The sequence below is a fragment of the Grampus griseus genome (genome assembly GCF_964374135.1).
Source record: "Grampus griseus genome assembly, chromosome: 3".
Classification (NCBI taxonomy): domain Eukaryota; kingdom Metazoa; phylum Chordata; class Mammalia; order Artiodactyla; family Delphinidae; genus Grampus; species Grampus griseus.
In genome coordinates, this window is record NC_139019.1 from 161,790,613 (window position 1) to 161,817,003 (window position 26,391).

The 26,391-nt window shown below is 51.8% G+C and overlaps 1 protein-coding gene across 1 annotated transcript; it reads left to right on the forward strand.

Moving 5' to 3' along the window:
- Positions 1 to 5: 5 nt before the first annotated feature.
- Positions 6 to 18,502, forward strand: NCAN (neurocan; the record flags this gene model as incomplete). The annotated part of the gene is made up of 14 exons (XM_082650682.1): positions 6 to 78; positions 960 to 1,367; positions 3,878 to 4,052; positions 4,163 to 4,290; positions 4,842 to 5,135; positions 6,046 to 6,642; positions 6,840 to 8,300; positions 12,348 to 12,464; positions 13,474 to 13,587; positions 14,925 to 15,083; positions 16,215 to 16,297; positions 17,024 to 17,168; positions 17,922 to 18,104; positions 18,357 to 18,502. The coding sequence occupies 14 exons, from the start codon at positions 6 to 8 to the stop codon at positions 18,500 to 18,502; spliced, it is 4,083 nt and encodes a 1,360-aa protein (XP_082506808.1).
- Positions 18,503 to 26,391: the final 7,889 nt, after the last annotated feature.

The following is a 26,391-nucleotide window of genomic DNA, read 5'->3' on the forward strand; positions in this document are numbered from 1 at the left end:
CCAGGATGGGGGCCATGTCTGTCTGGGTCTCAGGCCTCCTGATTCTCCAGATGCTGCTCTTTGTGGCTGGGGAACAGGGTGAGTTGGCTTGTGGGTTGGGAGAGGTTGGGGTCTGGAGAATTGACAAGATGGGGCAGCTTTTTAACTTGAGAGCCTTCTCCTGCTGGTTCTCTGGCTTGGTCTGGAGAATAAAATGAGAATAGATGAAAAAAGTCTTTGAACAGTCAAAAGCGAACAAGACACCTGAGAGGTTATTTTTAGTCATTGCCAGCGGAGGCTAGAGTTTCCCGCCTCTCACTTTTTGCTGAGATGAGCTGAAGAGAGAGAGAAAAAAAAGAGGGAGAGAGAATAGTATGAAGATTGATTAGTGATGCCTGCCATGGGTAGGACAATAGAAATAAAGGTCTGTGTGCCTCTCCCTGGCATCTCCCCAGTAGCGGTCAAAAGCCCAGACTTTAGCAATGCCTCCTGATTTGCTCTGTGGCCTTACGCAATTATAATGATGTCTCTGAGCCTCAATTTCCTCAACTCCCCCAAAAGAGGATGAGACATGGCTACCTCTGCAGATGGTTATGAAAATCAAATGAGCTGATTGCTATTTATAAAGTGCCTGTTATATAGAAGGTACTCCACAAACACTGTTTCTCTTCCAATGGCTGCCTATCACTTAACTTTTGGGGAAACCATGGCTCAGAGCAGAATAGTGACTTTCCCATGGACACGTAGTGAGTCAGTGACACTGAGAGTTAAATCCCTGGCCTCCAGGGTCTGGACTTTGAGAGGAGGCAGAACTATGAAGGGATTCGACCCCATTACCCCTCTTCTGCTCACAGATTGGGTTGCAGGTCACAGATCTGTGTACGACACTGTGATGTTGTGTAGGCAACTTAACCTCTCTGGCCTCAGTCAGAGGGTCCTTGCTTCTCAGTCAGGCCCTCTCTCCACCTTCTCCACCACAGGCACACAGGACGCCACTGCTGCTGCCACTGCCGAGAAGGGGCTCCACATGCAGAAGGTGGGGTCTGGGTCGGTGCGGGCTGCGCTGGCAGAGCTGGTGGCCCTGCCCTGTCTCTTCACCCTGTGGCCACGGCCAGGTGCAGCCCGAGAAGCTCCTCGGATCAAGTGGACCAAGGTGCGGACTGCATCAGGCCAACGGCAGGACTTGCCCATCCTAGTGGCCAAGGACAACGTGGTTCGAGTGGCCAAGGGCTGGCAGGGACGCGTGTCACTACCTGCCTACCCCCGGCACCGGGTCAACGCCACGTTGCTACTGGGGCCACTGAGGGCCAGCGACTCCGGGCTCTACCGCTGCCAGGTGGTGAGGGGCATCGAGGATGAGCAGGACCTGGTGCCCCTGGAAGTGACGGGTCAGTTGGGGGAAGGGGAGGGGCCAAGGCTGGGATGGGGAAGCCCATCCACTGAATGTCACCTTAGAAATTACTCCCTGGGGAATTCCCTGGTGGTCCACTGGTTAGGACTCTGCAGTTTTACTGCCGAGGGCCCAGGTTGGATCCCTGGTCAAGGAGCTAAGATCCCACAAGCAAAAAAAAAAAGAAAGAAAAGAAAAGAAAAAAAAAGAAATCACTCCCTGAACAGCGATTTGCTTTCAGTTCTTCTGATGAAGTCAGGAACAAAGTCTCCATGGGTACGCCTCTCTCTTTAACATCTCTCTCTTTCTCTTTTAGCTAAGAGAGAGCAGCCTCTGGCTCAGTCTCTTATGGACCACAGCATTTCATAGGATTTCATAACCTTGTTTTAAGTCCATTTCATGGTTACCTACTTTCACATAAGGCAAAGGATATTGGCTTTCTATTTAATATAGGAATACAAATTTCCTTTTAAAATAAATATATGTTTTTAAAAAGTAAAGTTCTTTTTAAAAAGTGGATTGAAAATATAGATTAAGTAAATAAGTCATCAATGTAACCAATTCCTATATTAAATTGTTTCTGTTGAAATAGTCAGTGTAGTTTCTGTTTTCCTAACCAATCAAGATGAACAAGGCCAAAAAACAATTTTTTAAAAATTATTAAACAAAGTCCTAGGACAGGGCATGGCACACAGAAGACGATCAATTGATATTTGACAAATGAATCAATGAAAGGATTTGTGGGGTTTTTTGGCTGCGTTTTGGGTCTTCATTGCTGCGCGTGGGCTCTCTCTAGTTGCAGCGAGCGGGGGTTACTCTTAGTTGCGGTGTGCAGGCTTCTCATTGCAGTGGCCTCTCTTGTTGCAGAGCATGGGCTCCAGTAGTTGTGGCCATGGGCTCAGTAGTTGTGGCTCGCAGGCTCCAGAGCACAGGCTCAGTAGTTGTGGCGCACGGGCTTAGTTGCTCCAAGGCATGTGGGATCTTCCTGCACCAGGGCTTGAACCCGTGTCCCCTGCATTGGCAGGCGTATTCTTAACCACTGCACCGCCAGGGAAGCCCAATGAATGGATTGTTGTGTGGAGAATATCCTGTGGACTCCTACTGGGAAGTCAATTTCCCTTAACCTATGTTGGCCACGAGCAAAGTCCCTGCACCCTCTGTTCTGGGGCACAGTCTTTGCCCAGCCAACAGTGTCTCACTGCATATTTTATGGAGTCAACCAATCATCCCCTTTCCAAGGCATTGTTCTCAAAACTGATAAACCTCAAAGAAAACTGATAAGTCGTGAAAGAAGAGAATTCCACCTCTGGGTTTGGTTAGTTCGTTCATTCAGCCAAACATTTATTGAGTAGCTACCACATGCCAGCCTGGTGCTGGAGACACAGCCATGAGTGAGACACAGCTGCTGCCTTCTGGGAGCTCTCAGTTTGATAAAATGGAGCAAAATGTTTAACACCTTTGTTTTGCTCAGCCATTTCTCTCATCCCTGAATCAGAATTTGAGTCACAGTGAGCTTATTGATGCTTCATGTCCTGGCTTACATGTCACCTCCTCCAGGAAGCCTTCGGTGACTCCATTTCTAAGCTGAGCAAGAACCACATTTGGGGGCTTCCCTGGTGGCGCAGTGGTTAAGAATCTGCCTGCCAATGCAGGGGACACGGGTTTGAGCCCTGGTCTGGGAAGATCCCACATGCCACGGAGCAACTAAGCCTGTGTGCTACAACTACTGAGCCTGTGATCTAGACCCCACGTGCCACAACTACTGAAGCCTGCGCACCTAGAGCCCACGCTCCACAACAACAGAAGCCACTGCAATGAGAAGCCCGTGCACCGCAACGAAGAGTAGCCCCTGCTCGCCACGGCTAGAGAAAGCCCGCGTACAGCAACGAAGACCCAATGCAGCCATAAATAAATAAATACAATTTTTTTAAAAACCCACCACATTTGATCACCCATTGCTGCCTTTGCTTCCCCTCTGTATGCATGTACTTAATTCCTAAAAGGCAGAATCTCTCTCTCACTCTTCTCCATGCCTCCTGTCACCTCCAGAGCCTAACCCTAGGCATGAAGAGTGCTATCTTTGGAGTCAGATCTTTCTGGATATAACTTCTGGCTCTCCCTTATACAGGTTAATTGGCCTTAGACCTGTCCCTCAACCTTTCTGAGCCTTAGTTTGCTCCTCTGGAAATGGGGATAATCATAGGGTTGTTGTAAGATTTCAATGAGATAATGCTTATAAATGCTTTTTACATAGCAAATATTTAACAAATTCTAGCCCTTTATGGCCATTGCTATCATTTCTTCATCTGTAAAATGGGGGCATATCTGTCTCACCCCCCGTCATCATCACCCTAGCACTATGCCTGTTGCTGAGTGAACAGACATGGTACAGGGCAGTGTAGGGCAGCAGGTCTGTTATTATCAGACTCGGGGGGGGGGGGCATTCTGCAAGAGCGAGGTCTGTTCTTGAAGATTACAGCATAAATCATCCTGGATATTTCCCCATAGGTGTTGTGTTCCACTACCGAGCAGCCCAGGATCGCTACTCGCTGACCTTCGCTGAGGCCCAGGACGCCTGCCGTCTCAACTCAGCCACCATTGCAGCCCCGCGGCACCTGCAGGCCGCCTTCGAGGATGGCTTTGACAACTGTGATGCCGGGTGGCTCTCTGACCGCACTGTTCGGTGAGGGGGTACACAGGGTAGGGAGATGGAGAGCTAGCCCCTGGAGAAAGATGGTCCTTGGGGGCCCCAGGAGCACACATCTGAGAGGGACCCCCACCTTGTCTTGTCAGGTATCCTATCACCCAGTCCCGTCCTGGTTGCTATGGTGACCGTAGCAGCCTTCCAGGGGTGAGGAACTATGGGAGGCGAGACCCACGGGAACTCTACGATGTGTATTGCTTTGCCCGTGAGCTGGGGGGTAAGTCTGGGGCTGGCAGAACACCCCCTTCCCTGAGCCCCATTACCCTCCCTAACCCCCATCCTTCCCTAAGTCCTTCCTAGCTCTCCTAAGTTTCATCCCTCTCTAAACCTTCAGCCATGATCTGAGCCCACCGGTTCCCTGAGCCTTCCTCCACTCCTTGAGCCCCTCTCCTCTGTGCCCCTTCCCTCTCTCTGAGCCTCTTCCCTCTCTGAAGCCTTGTCCCCTTCTCTGAGTCTCTCCCCCTTCCTGCCCCCCCTCCCTCTTCCTACTTCCCTCCTCACTGATCCCCCCTCATCAAGGCCCTCCCTCTCTCTGAAGCTCAACTCGTTAAGGGGCCTGAGTTACCTCACTTGAAAAGGAAAGTGAAGCCCCCTCTTAGCACTGCATGAGAGGTAACGACAGTGATGTTCTGGCGATGGGGGCACGCAGCTGCGGCTGCTGCAACCCAGATCTAGCCAGATCAGGGCTATTTGGGGTGGGACCCCCTTCCCGGGCTCCGTGGGAGGGTTCTTGGGGCCCCTCTGACCTTCTCCCGCGCCTTCCCGCAGGCGAGGTCTTCTACGTAGGTCTGGCCCGCCGCCTGACACTGGCCGGCGCGCGTGCCCAGTGCCGCCGCCAGGGCGCTGTGCTGGCCTCGGTAGGACAGCTGCACCTGGCTTGGCATGAGGGCCTGGACCAGTGCGACCCGGGCTGGCTGGCCGACGGCAGCGTGCGCTATCCGATCCAGACGCCGCGCCGGCGCTGCGGGGGCCCAGTCCCGGGCGTGCGCACCGTCTATAGCTTCGCCAACCGCACCCGCTTCCCGGCGCCGAGAGAGCGCTACGACGCCTACTGCTTCCGAGGTGCGCGTGAGGCCACGCCCTTTGAGTGTGCGTCCCCGGGTGGCCACGCCCCAAGGGCATGCACCTTGATACAGGCCGCGCCCCCGGGAGCTTGGCTTTCTAGTAGAGGTGGAGGCCAGGCAGGGGAGAGACACAAGAAAACTTGCTGCGCGGTGAGCCGCGCCCCCAGGGAAAGGTCGTACCCCTGAGACAAGCTTTCCGTAGGAGCCCCGCCTTAGAGGAGGACGAACCCCAGAGAAGACCAAGCTCTGGGGGGAAGTCCTGTTTAGTGGGTGGGCTATGTCTCCTGAGATCTCTGAGAGACACGCCGCTGGATGGAGCAGTTCTCACCTGGAGCCTTGCCCATGAGCACCCACTGGGGAGGAAGTGATGCCTCAACTAGCCATGACCCCTGAGCAAGGCCACACCCCCAGGGATGGGACCAGGGATGGCCTTCACCCTTGGGGTGGGGCCACACCCTCAGAAGCTGCAAACCTCAAGTCCAAGGAGCTGAGTCTTATGTGTAAGCTGGGGGGGGGGGGGGGGGAGAATCTCTTCGTAGGAAGGCCATGCCCATTAGGCGCTTTCTCTTCCATGGGAGGAGCCACGGCCCAGGTCTGACCTGCCCCCTGAGAGCTGGCCACTGCTCAGCTTCACCCACCAGCCAAGCTGTCTCTTGACCCTTTACTGCGACCAGTTGATTCTGACCTTGACAGTGGACCCCAGCCTGAACAGTGAGGATGATAACTTTGCGCCTCTGTCTCTCAGTCAGGGGGGATCCCAGAAACAACCCAGAGAGACAGAGGGGCTCAGAGAGACAGAGGTACATAGAAGATCTCTGCTGTAGCATGCTGGAATGTGGGTAGACTTCAGGCAGAACTTCCCAGCCAGCCCCTGGGCCTAACACAGCCTCTTCTGCTTTCTCCCACAGCTCATCACCCTACATCACAACATGGAAACCCAGAGACCCCATCGTCTGGGGATGAGGGGGAGATTCTGTCAGCAGAAGGGCCCCCTGCCCAAGAACTGGAGCCCAGCCTGGAGGAGGAGGAGGTGGTCACCCCAGACTTACAGGAGCCTCTGGTGTCCAGTGGGGAAGAAGAGCCTCTGATCTTGGCAGAGAAGCAGGAGTCTCGAGAGACCCCCAGTCCTGCCACTGGGGGCCTCACACTAGCCTCAAGGCCTGCTCTGGAGGCTGAGGAGGTGTGGCTGAGCACGGTGTCCCCCGCCCCCGGCAACGTGGAGGCAGGCACTGCGGTGGGCAGGCACACAGAGGCAACCCCAGCCAGCCCCATGCCCAGGAGGAGGGGGCGCTTTAAAGGGTTGAACGGGCGCCACTTCCAGCAACAGGAACCCCAGCGAGGGCTGAAGGGCGCGCTCCAGGCCAGCGTCCAGCCCCCCACCCCAGAGGTTGCTGGGAATTACGTGGAGCCTCCCCTGGCCACAGGAGCCACTGACGCCTTGGGGAGTGGCCGGAGCCAAAGCCCCTGGGCTGTGCTGACCAATGAGGTGGATGTGCCTGGAGCTGGTGAGTGGGGTCCAAGGGGGAGATGGGACCTGCCTGGGGATGCAAGGGGGACAGGGGAGGAGGCTCCGAATCACAGTTGGGTCCCCTGGCCTCACCAAGCCTCAGAAGACCCCTCTTCCTCAGGCCTGGAGCCAAGGAGACGATCAGCAGAAGAAGCTGCTGAGAGATAATTATAATTACTGTTGGTATTGTTTCAGGTTCCCCTGGTGGCAGGAGCCCCCCAGAGCCCTGGCTGTGGCCCCCAACCATGGTCCCACCTATCACCCTTGGCCTGGAACTAGAGGAAGCCAAGGGCCCCAGTGTGAGGCCAGCCACCCCCGACCTGCCCTGGTCCTCCTCGGAGGCCACTGCCTTGGCTCCCAACCCCTTGAAGGGCCCCAGCACTGCCCGCTGGGAGGCTTCTCCCACAGTCATTTCTCCAGACCTCCCTGTCATGGCCATGCTTCGTGGCCACAAACTGTGGCTCCTGTCACACCCTACGCCCCTCCCCACCGATGCCAGTGAGGTAAAGGGGTATAATGAAGCCATGGCCGCTGCCCCACCCTCCCCTGCCTCAGAGATCGAGGCCAGCCCCCAGGATCCCATCCATCCAGAAGTGTATTCCCTGCCCTCCTCCTCGGGCCTGATGGGACAAGGTGGAGAGGCCACATCCCTGACACTCAGCAGCCCTGGAGAAGGAAGTCCTACGGCTCCTTTGCAGGCAGCTACAGACACACGAGCTGGAGCTGGTCCTAACTCCTTCAGAGCAGACTTCGGAAAAACTGGGGGGACCAGCCCTACTGGGCTCAGCAAAGCTGAGCCCCCCAGATCCAACCCACAGGCTTCTGTGGATGGGAATGTGGTGGCAGCCGTCACTCCCACTGAGACGGCCACTGAGCCCATGGGAGCCAGAGGCGTCTTGGGGTCTGAGTCTGCGGTCTTCAACACAGCAGAGACCCCCACTTCCAGCTTGCAGGCCAACATGGATGAGGCACAGGGCATGTGGCGGTCACTGCACAGTGAAGGGCTAGACCCCCATTCCCCATCTGCGCCCTTGGGGGTCCCTAGGGTCTCCTTGATGCTCAAGGTCACCCCGCGTTCGGAGCCTTCGGCTGCTACAGATGGAGGAGCCACAGTGGCTCCCATGAATTCCATGGCCACACTAGACACCCGTGGTGCCGGTGGGAATTGGGAACCTGGATCCCACGTGGTTGAGGGAGCTGAAAGCCCCACCTTGAACCCTCAAATGGCTGTGGATACAAGTGTGGTGATGTCCCTCATGTCCCTGGACCTGGGGGACAAGGTTGGGGTCCTGGCCATGTCCACAATGGCCTCCTCAAACTCCCAACCCCATCCAGAGCCGGAGGGCCAGATGGTGACCCAGGGCACCCTGAGAGGCTTGGAGCCTCCACGTGAGGGCAGCCCCTCAGGGGAGCCCACTCTTCCTCCTTGGACACCGACGGCAGCCAGCAAGGACAAGCCCATTTCAGTTTCCTCGGGGGAGCCTATAGTGCCGTGGGACTCCCCCAGCACCCTGCTGCCTGCCTCCCTGGGCCCAGAGGAGTTTGAGCTGGAGGTCCTGGCGGGGAGCCCGGGTGTGGAGAGCTTCTGGGCGGAGGCAGCAAGTGGAGAGGAGCCAGCCCTGCCAGGAACCCCTGCAAATGGGAGTGCAGAGGAGGGTGAGTTGGAAGCTCGTGGTCTCATCCAGGTCACTGTGTTTGTGCTCAGGAACCAGGGGCTGGGGTAGGCCAGAGCTGGGAGGAAGGATTGTTCTTGGGTGCCTGGGAAGGTTTCTAGCAGGGGATGATGTTGAAGGCGGGAGGTCATTAGGCAGAGTTGAATTACAGAAAGCGTATTCCTGGCAGAGGCACTAGCCTGGGCAAAGGCCAGGAGGTGAAGCTGCGTTTGATGTGTTTTAGGCACAGCGAGCAATGAGGCAATGACGAGGTGTTGGGCAGAGTTTGGTTTTGGGGACGAGTACAGTCAGCAAATCATGTTCATGACCACTCTCAGCTGACAGTGTTGTGTGACGCTGGGGTCCTGCTTTCAGCGATGCCTCAGTCTGAGGAAGACAGAGCTGGTTACAGGCAACCCCCCTGGGGTGGGGCCGGAGGGAGGAGGCGTGGCAGGGAGGCCTTCCTGGACAAGTGTTGAATCGTAGCTGGAATTCAGTGGTGCAAAACGTGGGGGGCCTCAAGCCACAGATAAAGTGGGTGCTGGGAAGGGGTGGGAGTGGTGGGCATCACCCCCATTTAGTAGACAGCAAACTGAGGCTCAGGGAGGTATGTCACTACCAGCTAGTCAGTGGTCAAACCTCAACTGGCACCCAAATCCACATGTGCCTTGGTTGCTCTATGCCCAGCGGAGTCCAGAGAAAGCCATCACCCTGTTCTCCTGGGGCCAGGTCTGCCCGTTATGGGCAGCCTGCAAATTCCAGCCCTTTAGTTTTTAGGTCCTGCCATATTGAGCTATTCTTTCGGTCAAGTGAGCGTTAAAAAAAAAAAAAAAAAACAAAGAAGAAGAAGAAACTAATTAAGAGGCACACTTTTTCCGAGTTGCAAAACACTCTTATTAACAGGATTGGTTTTACAATCAATCAATAACACTTGCTCCTTTTTTTGAAGGCAGAGTGTCGTGGTGATGGAAACAGCGGATGCAGGGTTTTATCACCCACCCTGTCATCTCTGGGTTGTGTCTGGGGCTGCATCTTCTTTTCTTAGATGCCCAGGAGGCAGGTGGACCCTGGGCAGGGGCACTTGCATCAATAAAGGCTTATGTTTATTGGTGACTGCCTTTGTGCTTGGGTTGGTCTGAGCACTTTACTGGAATCACCTTGGTTAATCTTTTTAATGTCCTTGAGGAACAAGTTCTAGTACGATCCTAACTTTACAGATGGGGATACTGAGGCACAGGGAAGTCAAGTGACTTGTGCAGAGTCATGCAGCTGGGGAGTGTCAAGGATAACGTTTGAATCCAGGCTGTCTGACAACAGTCTCTGTCTCAATCACTGGGCTCTAAGATGTTTATTTCATTGACATAAAACAAAATAAAACGCCCTGAGGTCTTGGGGAGGGGGTAAGCTTGCCCAAGGCCAAAGGAACTAAAGAAGGAATGGTCAGGTGGGAGGGAAACCACGAAGAAGTGTGCTAAGGAAAGTGTGTTGAGAGGAGCCCCCAGGGCCACGGCTGGATCTGTCTTGGACTTTGTTGGTTTTTCAGCTCCAGACTCAAGCCATGGGCAGCCGGGGTGGAGGGAGGCAGCCAGTGCTGGGGGAGACCTGGGCGCCTACTCACCTACTGCTTGCAGCAGAAATGCTAATGAAGCCAAAAATAAATGCAGCACCAGCAAGCGACTGAGTCACCGCCAGTCCGTGGGCAGGTGTCAGCAGCTTGGGGCACCTGGTGGGGCTTACACGTCCTGGCGCCTGGCAGCCCCACGCATGTGCCCGCACGTGCCAGGGTGGCACCAGGCACAGAAATAGCCACAGGCCTCTCTGGCCATCCGTGGTGGTACACGCCACTGCCCCAGGGACCGGCTTCAGTCACTGCGGGCAGGCCAGCAGCTACCTTTATGCAGTTAGCAAGCAACTGTTGAGTGCTTGCTGTATTCCAGGCACCATGTTGAGACCGAGTCCCTTGTCCTCTGGCAGCTGACATTCTAGAACAATGCTCTAGAACTTTCCCAGTGATGGAAATGTTCTCGAGCTACGCAGTCTAATACAATAGCAACAAGCCATTGGTGGCTACTGAGCCCTTGAAATGTGGCTAGTGTGACTGAGGAACTGCGTTTTAACTTTTATTCCATTTTAATTAATTTAAACTTAAATAGCTGTGCGTGGCTGCCATGTGGAACATCACTGCTCTGGGGGGAGGCATGGATAAGAAATGATGGTCCTAATAAATTATATTGGAGGTTAGAAAGTAATAAAGACAAAAGAGAAAAGTAAAGCAAGGGATGAGGGATGCCAGTGGGTGGGTTTTGGTTTTGGAAGGGGGGTTAGGATGAATTTTAGCAAGCCTGAAGGAGGTGAGAGAGGAGCCATGCAGAGATCTAGGGGAAAAGCAGTTCAGGCAGACGGAATAGCTTGTGCAAAGGCCCTGAGGCAGGACCGTGTTTGGTGTGTAGGAGGAACAGCAGGGTCAGTGTGGCTGGAGCGGAGTAAGTGAAGGAGGGAGAGGAGGATCAGGCAGGGAGATATTGGGGAAGATTGCACCGGGCCCTGTGGGCTGAGGTAAGGATTTTGGCTTTTCCTATGAGGGCAATGGGGAGCCATGGAGGAGTCTAGGCAGAGGAGGGACATGACCTGACTCAGGTTTACATGGCCTCCCTCTGGCAGCTGTGGGGAGAACAACCTGTTAAGGGTGAGGGCGGAGTCCAGAAGATCAGGGAGGAGGTGACTGCTTGTCATCGTCTCAGTTTCTTGTGGGCCTCCAGACCAGGACAAAACAGAAACAAATTCTACGTTATAGGGCCTGGAGAGAGGGCCTTAAATGGCTTCCAGATCCCCGTAGGCCAGTCTTGGCTCTTGTACTGTCCTGCTGAGTGGCTTTGAGCTAGACCCTGCCCTCCTCTGGGTCTCATTTCTGGTATCTTGCAGTGGAAGACTTGACACTGTCCTGACAAGGGATAGGGGTCATCTGGGGTACATGGGGGTTCTTGCTCTGCCCCTCCAAGACTCCAGGGTGGTCCAGAGACCACTCACCAAGGCCTCTGAGGCCCTGAGATGGGGAGGGGTGACCCTCCTGCCTCCAGAGAACCCTATCCGTGTTAAGCAATGTTGAGACCCCTCAAGAGGCCCCAGGCTGATATACAGAGAGCCAGTCATGGCATTACGGTCAGGACTGGGAGAGCAGGATGAGCTACTTTTTTTTTTTTTTTTTTTTGCGGTACGCGGGCCTCTCACTGTTGTGGCCTCTCCCGTTGCGGAGCACAGGCTCCGGACACGCAGGCTCAGCGGCCATGGCTCATGGGCCCAGTTGCTCCACAGCATGTGGGATCTTCCCGGTCTGGGGCACGAACCCGTGTCCCCTGCATCGGCAGGTGGACTCTCAACCACTGCACCACCACGGAAGCCCAGGATGAGCTATTTTTATTTTCATTTTGTAAATGAGGCAACTGAGATTCACAGAAGTAATTTGCCCAGGGTTCCCTAGTGAGTGGCAGAGGCAGGAATTGAACCAGCCTCTCTGACTGCACAGCCTATGGTTATTACTGCTATAATCCACCACTTCTCCACACTGTAACCACTGAGGTTGCATCAGAAGAGGCTGAGCCACAAGGACGAAGGAAGTGATGGTTCCCACTGGTCCCAGTGCCGTTCATACCCCATCTAGAACCTATGTCCACTTCTTTGCTCCAAAGTATGAGAAGCACAATGACCAGTTGGGTATTTCTAGAAAAATGGGGATAAGTCAAGGAGGGCACTTAAACCGTGTTCTATGAGAAGACTTCCTAAGAGAAGCTGCAGGAATCCCATTCTAGTTCAGTCCAAGGAAGGACTTTGCCATAGCCAGGGCATCCCACAGGTGCTTTGGCCAGTTCCTGGAAAGAGTAAGCTCATCACAGGGACATGTGAGAGGAAGTTGGCAATCAATTATTGGGAAGTTATAGAGGGGACTCCACAGAGAGGGGTGGAACGAGAGGGCCTTTAGGGGTCTGAGGTCTGGATTCCCTGGGAGGCAGACTTGGTGGTCTGACTCCTTTCCGTACTCCTGTCCATCCTGCAGTTCCCTCGGATCCCTGTGAGAACAACCCTTGCCTGCATGGGGGCACGTGTAAAGCCAATGGCACCATGTATGGCTGTAGCTGTGACCAGGGCTTTGCTGGAGAGAACTGTGAGATCGGTGAGTACGCCAGACTCAGGATCTGAACACAGACTTGTCTGACTCAGAGCCCTGGGGTCTATCCCAGCAGCCATCCCCATGAGGATCAGGGATCACAAAATGCTGGCTTCAGATGCTCCCTTCCCCTCCCTCACTCCTTGGTTCCAGTAAATCAGCCTCAGCAACAACCATCTGAGGTTTTATCCTCAGGGCTGAGGCTCTGGTGTGCTGCCTCCCATTACTACCAGGCAGGGGTGGGGAAGGGGAAGACAAAAGGATGGTAAGGCTCATACTCCCACCGGCAAAGGGCCCCAGGGGATCGCCTACCCTCTCCTGGGTAGGCAGGGGTATAGGCACCACCACCAGAACTGTTGGAAGCTAGCTCCAAAGCCCAACACAAGACATATGAAAAATTATGAAATTATAACAATAATTATAAATGATATAATTTATTGAGCTCTTCCATTGACTCTACTCACAACCACTGCTGTGGAGGTGCTATTGTTATCACCACTTTGCAAAAAAAAAGAAACTGAGTCTCAGAGAGGGCAAGTGACTTGCCTGGCATCGTACATGCTTCAGGCACTATCTACACAGGGATTGGGAGAAGAGGTGCTCAACTGATTGCTCCCTGTACCTACAAACAACTTCGTGATTCTGTGCAAATCCTTATAAGTGCTCCACATTCTGAAGACCCTTCAGCTTCGACATTCTATGTGTCTGTTTGCCAGACCCACCTTCTGTTTGCCAGACCCACCCACTGTTCTGGAGTCAGGGGGAACGTCCTGCACACTCTGGCTTTCAGCCAGCCCAGTGGCATCTCCTCTCATTGATGCTAATTCACATCAGTTGTGTGAGGTTCCACCCCCTTGACCTCCAGAGTCATTGGGCCATCAGTGCAGACCACCGCTGTTGTACTCTGGTCTGGGATAGATGGTAGGGTCATGAACGCATCTTCTGCCTGGTTCTTCATGGGGACTGGGAGCCACAGGGAGGCTGACCTCTGACTCAGCCCCACCTTCCCCTCCAGATATAGATGACTGCCTCTCCAGCCCCTGTGAGAATGGAGGCACCTGCATCGACGAGGTCAACGCCTTCGTCTGCCTTTGCCTCCCCAGCTATGGGGGCAGCCTCTGTGAGAAAGGTGAGTCTCTGCCGAGACCCCAGAAACAGTTCCAGGAGCAGGGTTGGGTGCTGGACCACAGGCTTCCCACACATGGAGCTCCAGGTCTCTGCCTCTGCTTCCATGGCCGTGAGTCAGACAGGCAGGAGGCGAATAATTTTCTTGAGATAAAATTCACATAACATAGAATTAACCTTTTTAGAGTGTACAATTCAGTGGCATTCAGTACATTCACAGTGTTGTACAACCACCACCTCTAGCTAGTTCCAAGACATTTTCATCAGCCCCAAAGGAAATCCTGTCCCGGTTAGCCATCACTCCCCATTCCTCCCCTCCAGCCCCTGGCAACCACTAATCTACTTTCTGTCTCTATGGATTTGCCTATTTTATATGTTTCATATAAATGTAGTCATACGCTCTGTGTCTTTTTGTATCTGCCTTCTTTCACTCAGCCTGATGTTTTTCAGGGTTCATCCACGCTGTAGGACGTGTCAGTGCTTCATTCCTTTTTATGGCTGAATCGTATTCCATTGGAGGGTCCACATTTTGTTTATCCGTTCATCACTTGATGGACCTTTGAGTTGTCTCCCCCTTGTGGCTAATGTGAATAGTGCGGCTATGAATGTTCATGTACACGTTTTTGTTTCAATACCTGTTTTCCATTCTTTTTGATTTTCCCCCCATTCTTTTTGGTGTACCCAGGAATAGAACGGCTGGGTCATATGGTAATTCTGTGTTTAACTTTTTGAGAAGCTGCCAGACTGTTTTCCACAGGGGCTACACCATTTTACATTCCCCCCAGCAACGCAAGATGGTTCCAATTTCTCCATATCCTTGCCAGCGCTTATTATTTTCCTTTTAAAAAAAATTATAGCCATCCTAGTGGGTATGAGGTGGTATCCCATTGTGATTCTGATTTGTTTTTCCTAATGATTCACGTTGTTGAGCATCTTTTCATGTGCTTGTAGGCCATTTGTATATCTTTTTGGGAGAAATGTCTATTTGAGTTTTTTCCCAGGAGGGAAATTTTAGGCCTTCCTGAGACCATTTCCTGAGGTCCCAGGATGCGGCCAGATCAGAGAATGAGATATTAGAGTTGGGATAAGAGGGAATGGGTGTAATGGTCTTCCAGTTGAATCTCTTCCTGCAACAGAGAAAAGAAGTGAATATGGGAGGAGGGAGGTGAAAAGGTGGGGGGACAGAGTGGGGGCTGGGGGATGGGCCCAGGGAGAGGGTTGATTTAGCCCCACAGTGACCTTGGATTGGGCCCTCTCTCTGGTGGGCTGCTGTGCTCACGGCTGGCAAGGCAGGCCTCGGCTTGAGGCCAGCCCCCTTCATGCTCCCTTTCCACCTCCCAGACACAGAGGGCTGTGACCATGGCTGGCACAAGTTTCAGGGCCACTGCTACCGCTACTTCGCCCATCGGCGGGCATGGGAGGATGCCGAGAGGGACTGCCGCCGTCGAGCCGGCCACCTGACCAGCATCCACTCATCCGAAGAACACGGCTTCATCAACAGTAGGGACTCTGGGGTGGGCAGGGGTGGCCTTTACAGTCCCTTTGTCAGGGGATCCCCCCCGGGTCCTGAAGACGCTACCTTTCTGAAGCTATGTTCATTAATGCAAGCCCTGACCACTTATTAATTCAAGTGTCTATTTATTCACTTGTTAGTTCATTCATTCACTTCATTCATTCTCTGACTACTTACTGAGCACCTGCTATGTGCCAGGCACTGTTCCAGGCACAGAGACACACATTGTCCTGTCCTTAGGGAGTGACGTTCTTGAAGAGGATATAGTCAAACAAGTAAATATCTAATTAAATAAGTCTATCCTAAAATTTAGCTGGTTCTCAGGGCACTGATGACAGTTAAAACAGGGCCAGGGGACAGAGGGTGATGGAGAAGCATCTGTGGTGCGGGGGATGAAATGAGGGAGGAGCAGAGATTTAGAGAAAGAGGGGTGTCCCATAAATTAAATCCAGCATTTATTGATTTACTCATTATTCCTTCTACCCTTTTTCATCCATTTATTTATTCACATTTTCCCCATCCCATCCCCTGTTAATTCTTTAATTTGTTCATTCCCTGGTTCACTGGCTTTTTTCCTCTATGTAATCAAACACACATGCATCCAGCTGCTTCCTCCTCAGTGACTGATTGGCTCATTTAGATTCACCTGCCTGCCCTGTCAGCCTTGCTCGCTGGCTCTCTTAGCCCCTGCTCTCTCACTTTTGCAAAGATCTGACTTGTTTTTATCGTTTTCTCTGGCCTTTTGTTTAAGCCACAAATTGTGACAAGGCCAGGAGCCTAATTCCAGCCCTTTCCATGCCCCAACCCCACTCCCCAAGTATGAGGCCAGCCAGAGCCTCAGCCTGCTAGGAAATGGGGGGATGTGGCCTCCAGCCCATGCCCCCCAGGCTGGCAGAGGGGCTGGGGTCCTCCCCTCCAGCTCAAACCCAAAACTGGGGGAGGGGCTCTGGGTACCCCCCCCTCCATTCTCATCTTCATCCACTTCCCCTTCCAGCCCACCTTCAGGCTGGGGAGGGGGCTGAGTCTCCCCTCCCACACCCCCCACCTGGCCTCCAGCCAGCAACCTAGGCTGGGGGAGGTGCAAGTACCCAGCCCTCATGACACCCCACACCCCACAGGTTTTGGGCGTGAAAACACGTGGATCGGCCTAAACGACAGGATCGTGGAGAGGGATTTCCAGTGGACGGACAACACGGGGCTGGTGAGTGGTGGCAGCCTGGGGGCCTGGGTCCCTGCCGTCAGACTGTTGACTTGGGCCCTGCCTAGAATGGAGAGTTCTGGGTAAGCTGCAATGACCCGGCCCTCTGACTTCACTTTAGTAAATCTTATATTAGATCTTTTTCACCACAATTAGAAAAGAAATCCACCTCCTCTCCTCTGCCATGAGAACTGGCCCCGGCCCACTCTCTGACTACACTTGAACTGGATCAAGCAGCCCCGCCCTCCTGGCCTCTGTTCTGTTCCTCAGACAGGACAAGCTCAGTCCTGCCTCAGGGCCTTTGCATTAGCTATTCCCTCTGCTTAGAACTCTGTTCCCTGCCTGCGTTGTTCTTATCCTTGAGTCTTCCTTCAGCTCTCCTGTTGCCTCCTCAGGGAAGCTCTCCTGGACTTCCAGTCTGAGGTCACCTTTTTGTTCAACTATTTATCTAACAATGAGTGACCCATATGGAAAACAGACTGTCAGGGAGTGAGCTGGGGCAGGAGGACCAGGGAAGAGGGCACCACAGCCTCGCAGCTAGAGGAGGGTTGACTTGGACTGTAGTGGCAGCCACCCTCAGGGCAGGCAGAACAGTGCTCATTGTAGAGATGGAAACACTGAGTCCCTAAGAGTTTGAGTGGTCTGGCCAGGGGAATCCCACAGTACCAGTGCCAGAGCCTGGGACAGGCTGCATGTCCCCTGAGCACCCCCTGCTCCCCATTCTTACAGCAATATGAGAACTGGAGGGAGAACCAGCCCGACAATTTCTTCGCGGGTGGGGAGGACTGTGTGGTGATGGTGTCACATGAGAGTGGGCACTGGAATGATGTCCCCTGCAACTACAACCTCCCCTATGTCTGTAAGAAGGGCACAGGTATGCTGCTACTCTCCCTCCCACCCCTTCTCCCCCAACCTTCCCTCCTGCCGGTCACTGGTTCGTTGTTTTATTTAAGTTTGTAAATGTAGGAGTCAGTCCAGCCCAGTTTTCACTCTTTAGAACTATGTGAGGGTACCCGTTTTTCCCCCACCCTTGCCAACCCTGTGTTACCAAACTTTTTGTTCTTTGTTCATCTAAGTCCTGAAAAACAGTATCTCATTGTCATCATAGTTTGCACGTCTTCGAGGATGAGAATAACCAGCTCTTCATATGTTGATAAACTGTTTATATGTATTTGATTTCCTGTGACCTACCAGTTCATTTCCTTTGCCTAATTTTCTATCAGTTCATTGGTCTTATTGATTTGTAAGAGCTCTTTACATATTAAGGAAACATATATATGTATAGGTAGGTATATTCTCAAGTCCACCTTTCTTATACTTTTCTTCATTCTTGCTTCTGTTTCTTTGCCAATTTTCATATCCTTTTTTCCATTCATTTGCTCAGATTATTCTTGCCTCCCATCTCCTTCATTCCCATCATGCACAAGAATTAGGGGGTGGGATGTGTCCAGGAGGATGTGTCCCTCAGCATCTCCTGGTTTGGGTGGAGGAGACATTCACTTTTAGCCCTTTGAGGTCACAGCTGGGCAAAAGGTGGGACCTGTTGAGGGTTCATCTCAACGAGAGATGAAACCAGTTCAGCCCCAGTCCCATACACTTCTTTAACTGGAGGTTCCTCTGTCCCCAGTGCTGTGTGGTCCCCCTCCAGCAGTGGAGAACGCCTTGCCCGTCGGTGCCCGCAAGGCCAAGTATAATGTCCACGCCACTGTACGCTACCAGTGCGACGAAGGATTTGCCCAGCACCATGTGGCCATCATCCGATGCCGGAGCAATGGCAAATGGGACCGGCCCCAAATTGTCTGCACCAAACGTAAGTGGCTTCTGCCAGACACCCCAACAAAAGTTTCCAGCTACTTGTAGTCTCCAATTAAGCATCTCATGACTACACACATTGATCTGGTTGAATGTCTGCCTGATAATATGGCCTTGCAGATAAGTGAGAACTTACTAGCTTGCCTGGTGTTCCCTCCATTTCCCCCTCCCCCGAGGAAGCCTGTTCCATCAGGCCACCCACCTCTCATCAGCTTTTGCCACGTCCCTGTCGTCCCTCACTTCCCCGCAGCCAGACGATCCCATCGGATGCGGCGACACCATCACCACCACCAACACCACCACCAGCATCACCACCACAAATCGCGCAAGGAGCGCAGAAAACACAAGAAACACCCAGCAGAGGACTGGGAGAAGGAAGAAGGGAATTTCTGCTGAAGAACCAGGCAAAAGAAAGCACAATCCCCTTCCCACACCTGCCCTGGAGCCTTCACCTGGGGAGGCAGAGCCCAGAGAGAAACAAGAGGGTCCGGAAGCCCCTGAGTCCCAAACCGCATACCCCCATACATAACCATTTGTAAAAAGCTCCTCTCTCCTTTTTCTTACATATACAAGGTCCTCTTGGCAGGTGTAGCCATGTGTCTGAAAAGTCAGTTCTAGTCAGGCTGAACTCTGGGCGCATCTCTCAGTGGAGGGAAGCACAATCGGCAAAGATTAATCTTTGCACTGGTTTAGTCTTTTGTTGGCAAGGCTGACTGCCAGTTGTGGAAATAAGGCTGTGATAAGGGTGCAAGAATGTGTGTTTGGATTCGCACTAAGGAATTGCTTTTACCACCAGAGGTTCAGATTTAGTAAACTGTCAGATGTCCTAAATGCAGGCTGAAGCCTATAGTGAAGGTCACTGGCTTTGGGAGTAGAAAATTACATGGACGCACAAGGCTTGAACTTAATGACAGCTCTTCCTTCACCTTGGACTTCAGCCTAAGTCAGTCCTTAGTCTTGGTGGATGAACTGAGTGTGGAATTCCTATGTATTGAATTTTAGGAATGTTTTTAGAACAGCATCCCTCCGTGCCCTCAGAGTTAGGGGTCAGAATAGTCAGAGGAATTTGTGGGCAATGAGGGGAAGCTGTATTGCTTGCCCTCTCAGGTCTAGTCCAGTGCTGAGATTTGGTGGTTCTGCATGTGTGGTGAATTTTATACACACACACACACACACACACACACACACACACACACAGACAGATGAGAGGATGTTTAGGGCTCAACGAACCCAGATTTCTTCCCCCTCCATCTCTCAGGGAGACAAAGAACCTCCTTCCTGGGCCAAGGAGGTGCCAAGTTTTCTAGCTCGTTGCCCATATCCATCCCTCAAGCAGACATTGGTAATGCCCCTGCCATGGGTCCCACCCCTACCCCTACTCTATTCCTGTCTCCTCCATTCATCGCCTGGTGGACTAGAAATGCTTAAAACTTGAAGTAGTGACATCTACCTGCGGTCATGTAGAGAGATGAAACACACACACACACACACACATTTTTCTCTTAGTTTTTTAATTTTTTAAGCAGTAAAGAACTCACCTTGCCTTCCTCCCCAGAATCTGAAACCTGTAAAAACTTTCCCCAAGCCGGAAGTCGGGATTCAGCTTCCTGATCTCTGGCGGAAAGAGCCACAGCTTTTCCTCCACATCCTTTGTCCACTCTCAACCTCTCTAGTCTGGGTAACATCTGTGGATTAGTGTTAAAAACCACAGTGGAGAATGGCCCTCTGCAGGAAAGAAAAATAAGCAAATATACAGTCCATCTAAGGGTTCAGTAGAGAAAGAAATGTGTTGGCTTAGCCTATATTCCTCCTGGGAAGTACTAATCATAATTGACAACTATGGAGTAGGTACCATGCTAAGGACTTACACTGCCTCCATGAATCTTCTCAACAGCCCAGTGACTTAGGAACCATTACTTTCCCATTTTACACAAGACAAAACTGAGGCTCAGAGAAGAGAAAGGCACTGGCTTGCAAGACAGGAATAAGGATTCGGTCCTGCCTCTGGCTGACTCCTAACCCTGCTCTCTATTCTGGGGGGAAGGAATTGAAACATAATCATGCTCTAACACACAGGAAGATTTAGGAAAAGATTGAGAAGTGCAAACTAGACCTGCATCCTTGACCATGGTCTTTAGTGTCCCCTGCTATAGACATTATCCACTGTCCCATGTTATGGTTATTGTTGAGAAAACCCAGGGATATAGGTTTGCCTTCTAGGTTTGATAATTCCTCTTGGTTTAAGAAATATAAAAACAATAACACATCTTCAGTCATCCATGTCACAAAAGAATTTTCCTTTGTTTGGAGTGGGGGGCTCTGGGGATGCAACTTTTTTGGGGGTGTCTTGGTTTATGCTCCTTACCCTTGACCACCTCAGCCCCTCGCCCTGCCCCCACCCCAGCTCCATGGTGGGAGGGGGCTCTGATATTTTCTAAGGTGGGTGGTTTGTCTCTTGGTCTTTCCCTTTGAGATGTGCGTGTGTGTTTGCGTGTGCCGCGTGTGTGGCATGCGTGTGAGTGTGTGTGCGCGTGAACAGCTTTGGATTCTGTTGGTTATGCTGTCAGCTGCCGTGTTCCGTGGGTCTGTGGTATCTGACACTATGGACATTAATGTACTCCTTGGACATTTTAATAAAATTTTTTAACAGTTCAACCTGCCTCCTGACACCTTCCTTCATTCATTTACTCAACAAGGACTTACTGGGCAGCTGTTATATGCCGTGTACTGTGCTGGGTGCTGGGGAGATAGTGGTGGACAGAACAGATGTGACCCTTGGGAGGTGGTCAGGGGAGACTTCTTAGAGGAGGTGAATGGAATCTGAAGGATGAATAGCATTAACTAGACAAAGAAGGGAAGAAAGGAAGAGAGTTTCAGGCAGAGGGAAGAGTAAAAGTGAAAATCTTCTTGCAGAAGGGAACATGGTTCATTTGAGAAACAGCAAAGAGTCCATAGCGGCTGGAGCGGAGTGACAGAGGTAGACAGTGGAGGGAGATGAAGTCAGAGAGGCAGAGGATGGATCACTCAGGGCAATATGGGCTGTAATGAGAAGTTTGGGTTTTATTCTAAAGCAATAGTGGCAACATAAACAAGGACAAAAGGTGAATGCCAAGCTTGGAAACAATTCTTCAAATCAGAGATAAAGGAATTTTGCCTTAATATATAAAGAGCTCCTACAAATCAATACGAAAAACCCCAATAATCCAATAGCCAAATGGGCACAGGATATGAACAAAAAGCTCAAAGAAAAGGACAGATGGCTCTTAAACTACAACATATGCTCAACAAAATAATACACAATTTTCAGATCACCAAGATACACAAATAAGGACATATAAATAAAAGGGAATAAACGAATAAATCTCACAAGAGAGGGGCCTTGCATATTTCAATGATGACAATGTACCTGAACTGAGAATAATTTATGATTTACTCAACTTCCTGCATCTAAAGTCAAAGTGGAGGATAGTCAGCTTCATATAACAGGTGAATTGCAAGTGACAACCACAATGAGTTATTATTTTTCACCTATCAGGTTGGCTAAGGTAACAAGTGATAACACATGATGCTACTGAGGACATATGGAAATAGGTAGGTACATCTGTTACTGATGGGCTATAAATTGGCCCCACCTCTAAGAAGAGTTGGAGATCACTAACAAAACGGCCGGCAAGTTTTGACGCCTTGATCAAACAATTCCTGCTATCATCCTCCAGTTATACTTGCACTTATGTGATGACCATGGTACTTATTACTAACAGCAAAATATGGGAAACAATGTAAATGTCCACCATTAGGAGACTGATTACAAAGATTATGGTGCATCCAAACAGGGACTACTTTGCCAAACTTCAAAAGAATGCTGGTTGGGCTTCCCTGGTGGCGCAGTGGCTGAGAGTCCGCCTGCCGATGCAGGGAACACGGGTTCGTGCCCTGGTCTGGGAGGATCCCACATGCCGTGGAGCGGCTGGGCCCGTGAGCCATGGCCGCTGAGCCTGCGCGTCCGGAGCCTGTGCTCCGCAACGGGAGAGGCCACAACAATGAGAGGCCCGCGTAACGCAAAAAAAAAAAAAAAAAGAATGCTGGTGGGGGAAGGGGGCGGATTTTTACATGCTGAAGGAAACCAGTCCCCAAATATATTGTTAAATAAGAGTTACTTCAAAAGTGTATATGAGGGTTTCCCTGGTGGCGCAGTGGTTGAGAATCCACCTGCCAATGCAGGAGACACGGGTTCGAGCCCTGGTCTGGGAAGATCTCGCATGCCACGGAGCAACTAAGCCTGTGCGCCACAACTACTGAGCCTGCGCTCTAGAGACCGCAAGCCACAACTACTGAAGCCCGTGCACCTAGAGCCCACGCTCCCCAACAAGAGAAGCCACCGCAATGAGAAGCCCGCTCACCGCAACAAGAATAGCCCCCGCTCACCACAACTAGAGAAAAACCCGAGCGCAGCAACGAAGACCCAATGCAGCCAAAAATAAATAAATAAATTTATAAAATAAAGTATATATGGCACACAAATGTTCATAGCAGCATTATTCACAATAGCCAAAAGGTGGAAACAACCCAAATGTCCATTAACTGATAAAAGAAAATGTGATATATATACATATATATGAACATTATTCAGCCATAAATATTATACTGAATGAAAGAAGCTAGACACAAAAGGACACATACTGTAGGATTCCACTTATACAAAATATCAAGACGAGGCAAATCCACAGAGATGGGAAGTGGATGAAGAGTTTTCAGGGCATGGAGTGGGGAGGGAGGAATGGAGAGTGATTGCTTAATGAGTAGGAGATTTTCTTTGGGGTGATGAAAATGATAGGGGTGATGGTTGAACAACACTGGGAATGTACTAAATGCCACTAAATTGAAGACTTTAAAATGTTTACAATGGTGAATTTCATATTATGTGAAGTTTTACAACATAAAAAATATATGTTGCATATTTTCATTTGTGTAGAAATGGGGGGAATGTTTGATTGAATGAATATAAAACATCTTTTGAAGGACATGTAAGAAATTTTAGATGTCTCTGAGAAGTGCACTGGGTGCTGGAAGACAGGAGTGAGACATTTTTCTGAATAACTAGCTTCAGGAGTGGCTCTACCCTGGTTGCCATCCTTAGGTCTCCTCCAGGTGGACCCTCAAAGACCTGCAATCCAACAATGCAGAGACCCAGCAGAAAGAGGGTTCCCTTGGTCCTATTGGTCCATCAAAATCCCAGGCAGTCTCATTGGTCTGCATGGGTCCATGTCTACCCCTGGACCAATTAGGGTTGCCCAGGAAGATGAGCCACAGCCCTCATTGGCCAGTGGAGTCAGCCCCTCTGACTCACAGAATGAGAGGAGGGAAACTTACATACCCGAGGCAAAATCAGGATGCTGGAACCCATGGAAGGGAGAAAGGATGTCAGCAGGGAAAAGGCGGGATGAAATACATCTCATGCACTCATCTCCAGAAAAATGCCCCTACCATTCCTCTAGTCAAGGAAGCTAAGGCACAGCTGGAGCCCAAGGCAGCCTAACCAAGGGACTGGACCCTGGCTTCAGATGAGTGGTTGGAATCTCTAGGAGTTCTGTCCCATCTGACATTGAAGCATGAGCAGTTAACGACCACCCCACTTCTACAACCATATCAGACATTTACACTTTTTTCCTCTTCTCCCTTTCTTTGTATGCCCGAAACGAAACTTTCAATACTCCTCGGCCCACACTCTCCCTACCCGCACCTCCACACCCACCCCAGGGAAAATTTGCAACTTCTCTGCCTTCCTGATGCAGGAACTCAACACCCAGTTTCACACACTTCATTCCCAGGGGACTGAGAGGAATCGCTGGATTGGTTAGTGACCCAATTAGGACAGGGCTGAGAAGGGCCAGACCCATGGGAGGTGGCTCGAGAGACAGAGTGAGGGAACAACGATGGCGGGGGGAAGGGACGGGAGAGAGATTGGGGATAGGGAATGGTCCTGAGGAATGAGAGGAGACGCTTCCCAACTGAATCATCACCAAGCACCCCCAGCTGAAAAACATTTTGTCCACCAAAGTGCATTTTTGAAGTAACTACCCACGAGCTGTCTCATTTTCTCATTCATCAAAAAAAAAAAATTTATTGAGCCCCTGCTGTACACTTTGTACTCACTGGGATCTTAGAACAGCCTTGATACAGAGGAGGAAATAGGATCAGGGGTTTTGTCACTTGGTCATAGAGGCAGGATTCGAACCCAGGCACACCTGGTTCCAAAACCCACAGATGGGTTTCCTGGAGATGGATGTGACAATATGGAGGGCTCCAGGAGGGACCCCAGTGCCACTCCAGGCAAGACCTCGAAACTGGGGTCTCCAAAAGCTGGGGTGGCCTTGTTCATGGACAGTCTCCCTGAGCTAGCTGTTAACACTGGGGAGTTTGGGTCCTGACTTCTTAGCACAAATTACCCTTTAGAACATGGAGCTCAGAGAGGATTTTGAGGTTTAAAGACAATTCAACCTCTCTTGGACCTCTAAGAAGGAAAATGTGGGGGGAGGGAGGTTAGAAAAGGAGAGAGGAACTCAGTGAGAATGGGGATGTGGTCTCAGAGAGGAAGCGGGAGCCTACTGCTTGCATAGCACAAAGGGTAGGGGCACGCCAGAGCCTCAGTTTGTTCATCTGGGTGCTGCAAGGGTGTCTCGTGAACAGCTGTTGTCTGGGATATAGTTAGCGTGCAAACGGAGGATATCCAGCAGCTCCAGAAGTCCACCTGGGTCTGAGATGCTGCCTGGAGCTGGGCCCATCTGGTGAAGGGGCAGCCATTAAGCCCTATGGGGCACACAGTTCGGGCCCATGGTAAGAAGTTCCTGAGAACTGGGAAGTCAGTTGTCCTGGGGACGACGTTGACAGTCTCTATGGTGACAGTTTGGAGGGGCGGGCCCTACCGACAAGGGAAAGCCTAGGGGGACAGGTGTTCTGTTACCTCAGACACCGGAGTGTGGTCTCCATGGCAACAGCTGCCGGGGGCGGAGGGGTGGGTCCAAACCGCTTGGGGGCGGAGCTTGGAGGGTAGCAAGGAGCTGGGGCACCCCGCGGAAAGGAGCAGCCTGTTTCCATGGTGAGAGCTGGAGAACCGAATGTTGGGTCACTCTCAGGACAGTTAGGGGAGGGGGTGGTCTCCATGGCTGTTGGTCAGGGTGAGGACAGTGGGAGTGAAGTTGTAGATCTCTGGGGTGAATGTGGGTGAGATGGTAAACGTGCGGTGTCCATGGTTACAGCTGGAGGAGGGAGGTACTAACTCCATGGGTGTGACTGATGAAGGAAGGGCTGTGTGACTCTAGGTGACAGGTAGAAGCTGGGCTGGTCGCCTTGGTAACAATGGGAAGTGGGGCAGCTTCTCTCTGTAGTGAATGACATAGATTTTATGGGTCTCTGGGCCTGGGAGATGGTCTCTTAGGCGACAGCCAGGAAAGGGGCCGTCCGGTGAAGACGAATTTCCTCCCTCAGAGAGATACCTAAGGGATGGGCCACGGCTGCCAGTAATGCGAGCCAGCTGGGGCGTGTCAATCTGTCTTAACAGTGACAGACAAGGGTGGTGTCCCCTGAAACTGGAGGGGTGGAGCTGTTCTCCACAGTGACCTGGGGACACGACCTGTTACTATGGAAAGTGGGGGACTCGTGGGAGAAGGGGGGAGAATGGGAGTAACCAATCTCCAGGTCACCCTAGAGGAGAGGACAGGAGCCCACAGTCTTCATGTGACCATGGTGGCATGGTCAACTGACGAACTCTGAGGTTTCTGGTTTCTCTACAGGTGATAGGGAGGAGGGTTCAGTGTCCCGGTGACCTTAGGGGACCAGTCTTCAGTCTCCAGGGAGATGCATAGGACGTGTGCCCAGTCTCCTGATAATCCCGGGGGTCCAGCCTCCAGGCGACCTTGGGGGTAGTTCCAGAAGACCTCGCGAGACGTTTCCAGTGTTCAGGAGACCTCGGGTTCTGTTGGTCTCCAGTGGTTCTCAGAGGGTGTGCCCTGTCTCCTGGAGAAAGTTGGGAGAGGAGAGGAATCCACTGTCCAGGAGAGGCGGGGCTTGGTCGATTTCCAGGGGACTCCAGGGGACTTGGCTTCCGGGACTGGCCAGACTCTGGGGACCTCAGAGGGTGTGGCCAGGGTTTAAGGACCGCAGGAGGCCTGGTCAACTTGCAGGGCACCGCAGGGTGCATGGCCAGTCTCCAGGGGTGTGGTCCATCTCCAAGTGGCCGTAGGGCACTCGGCCAGCCGCCAAGCGCCCCAGCGGTCCACGGCCCGGGC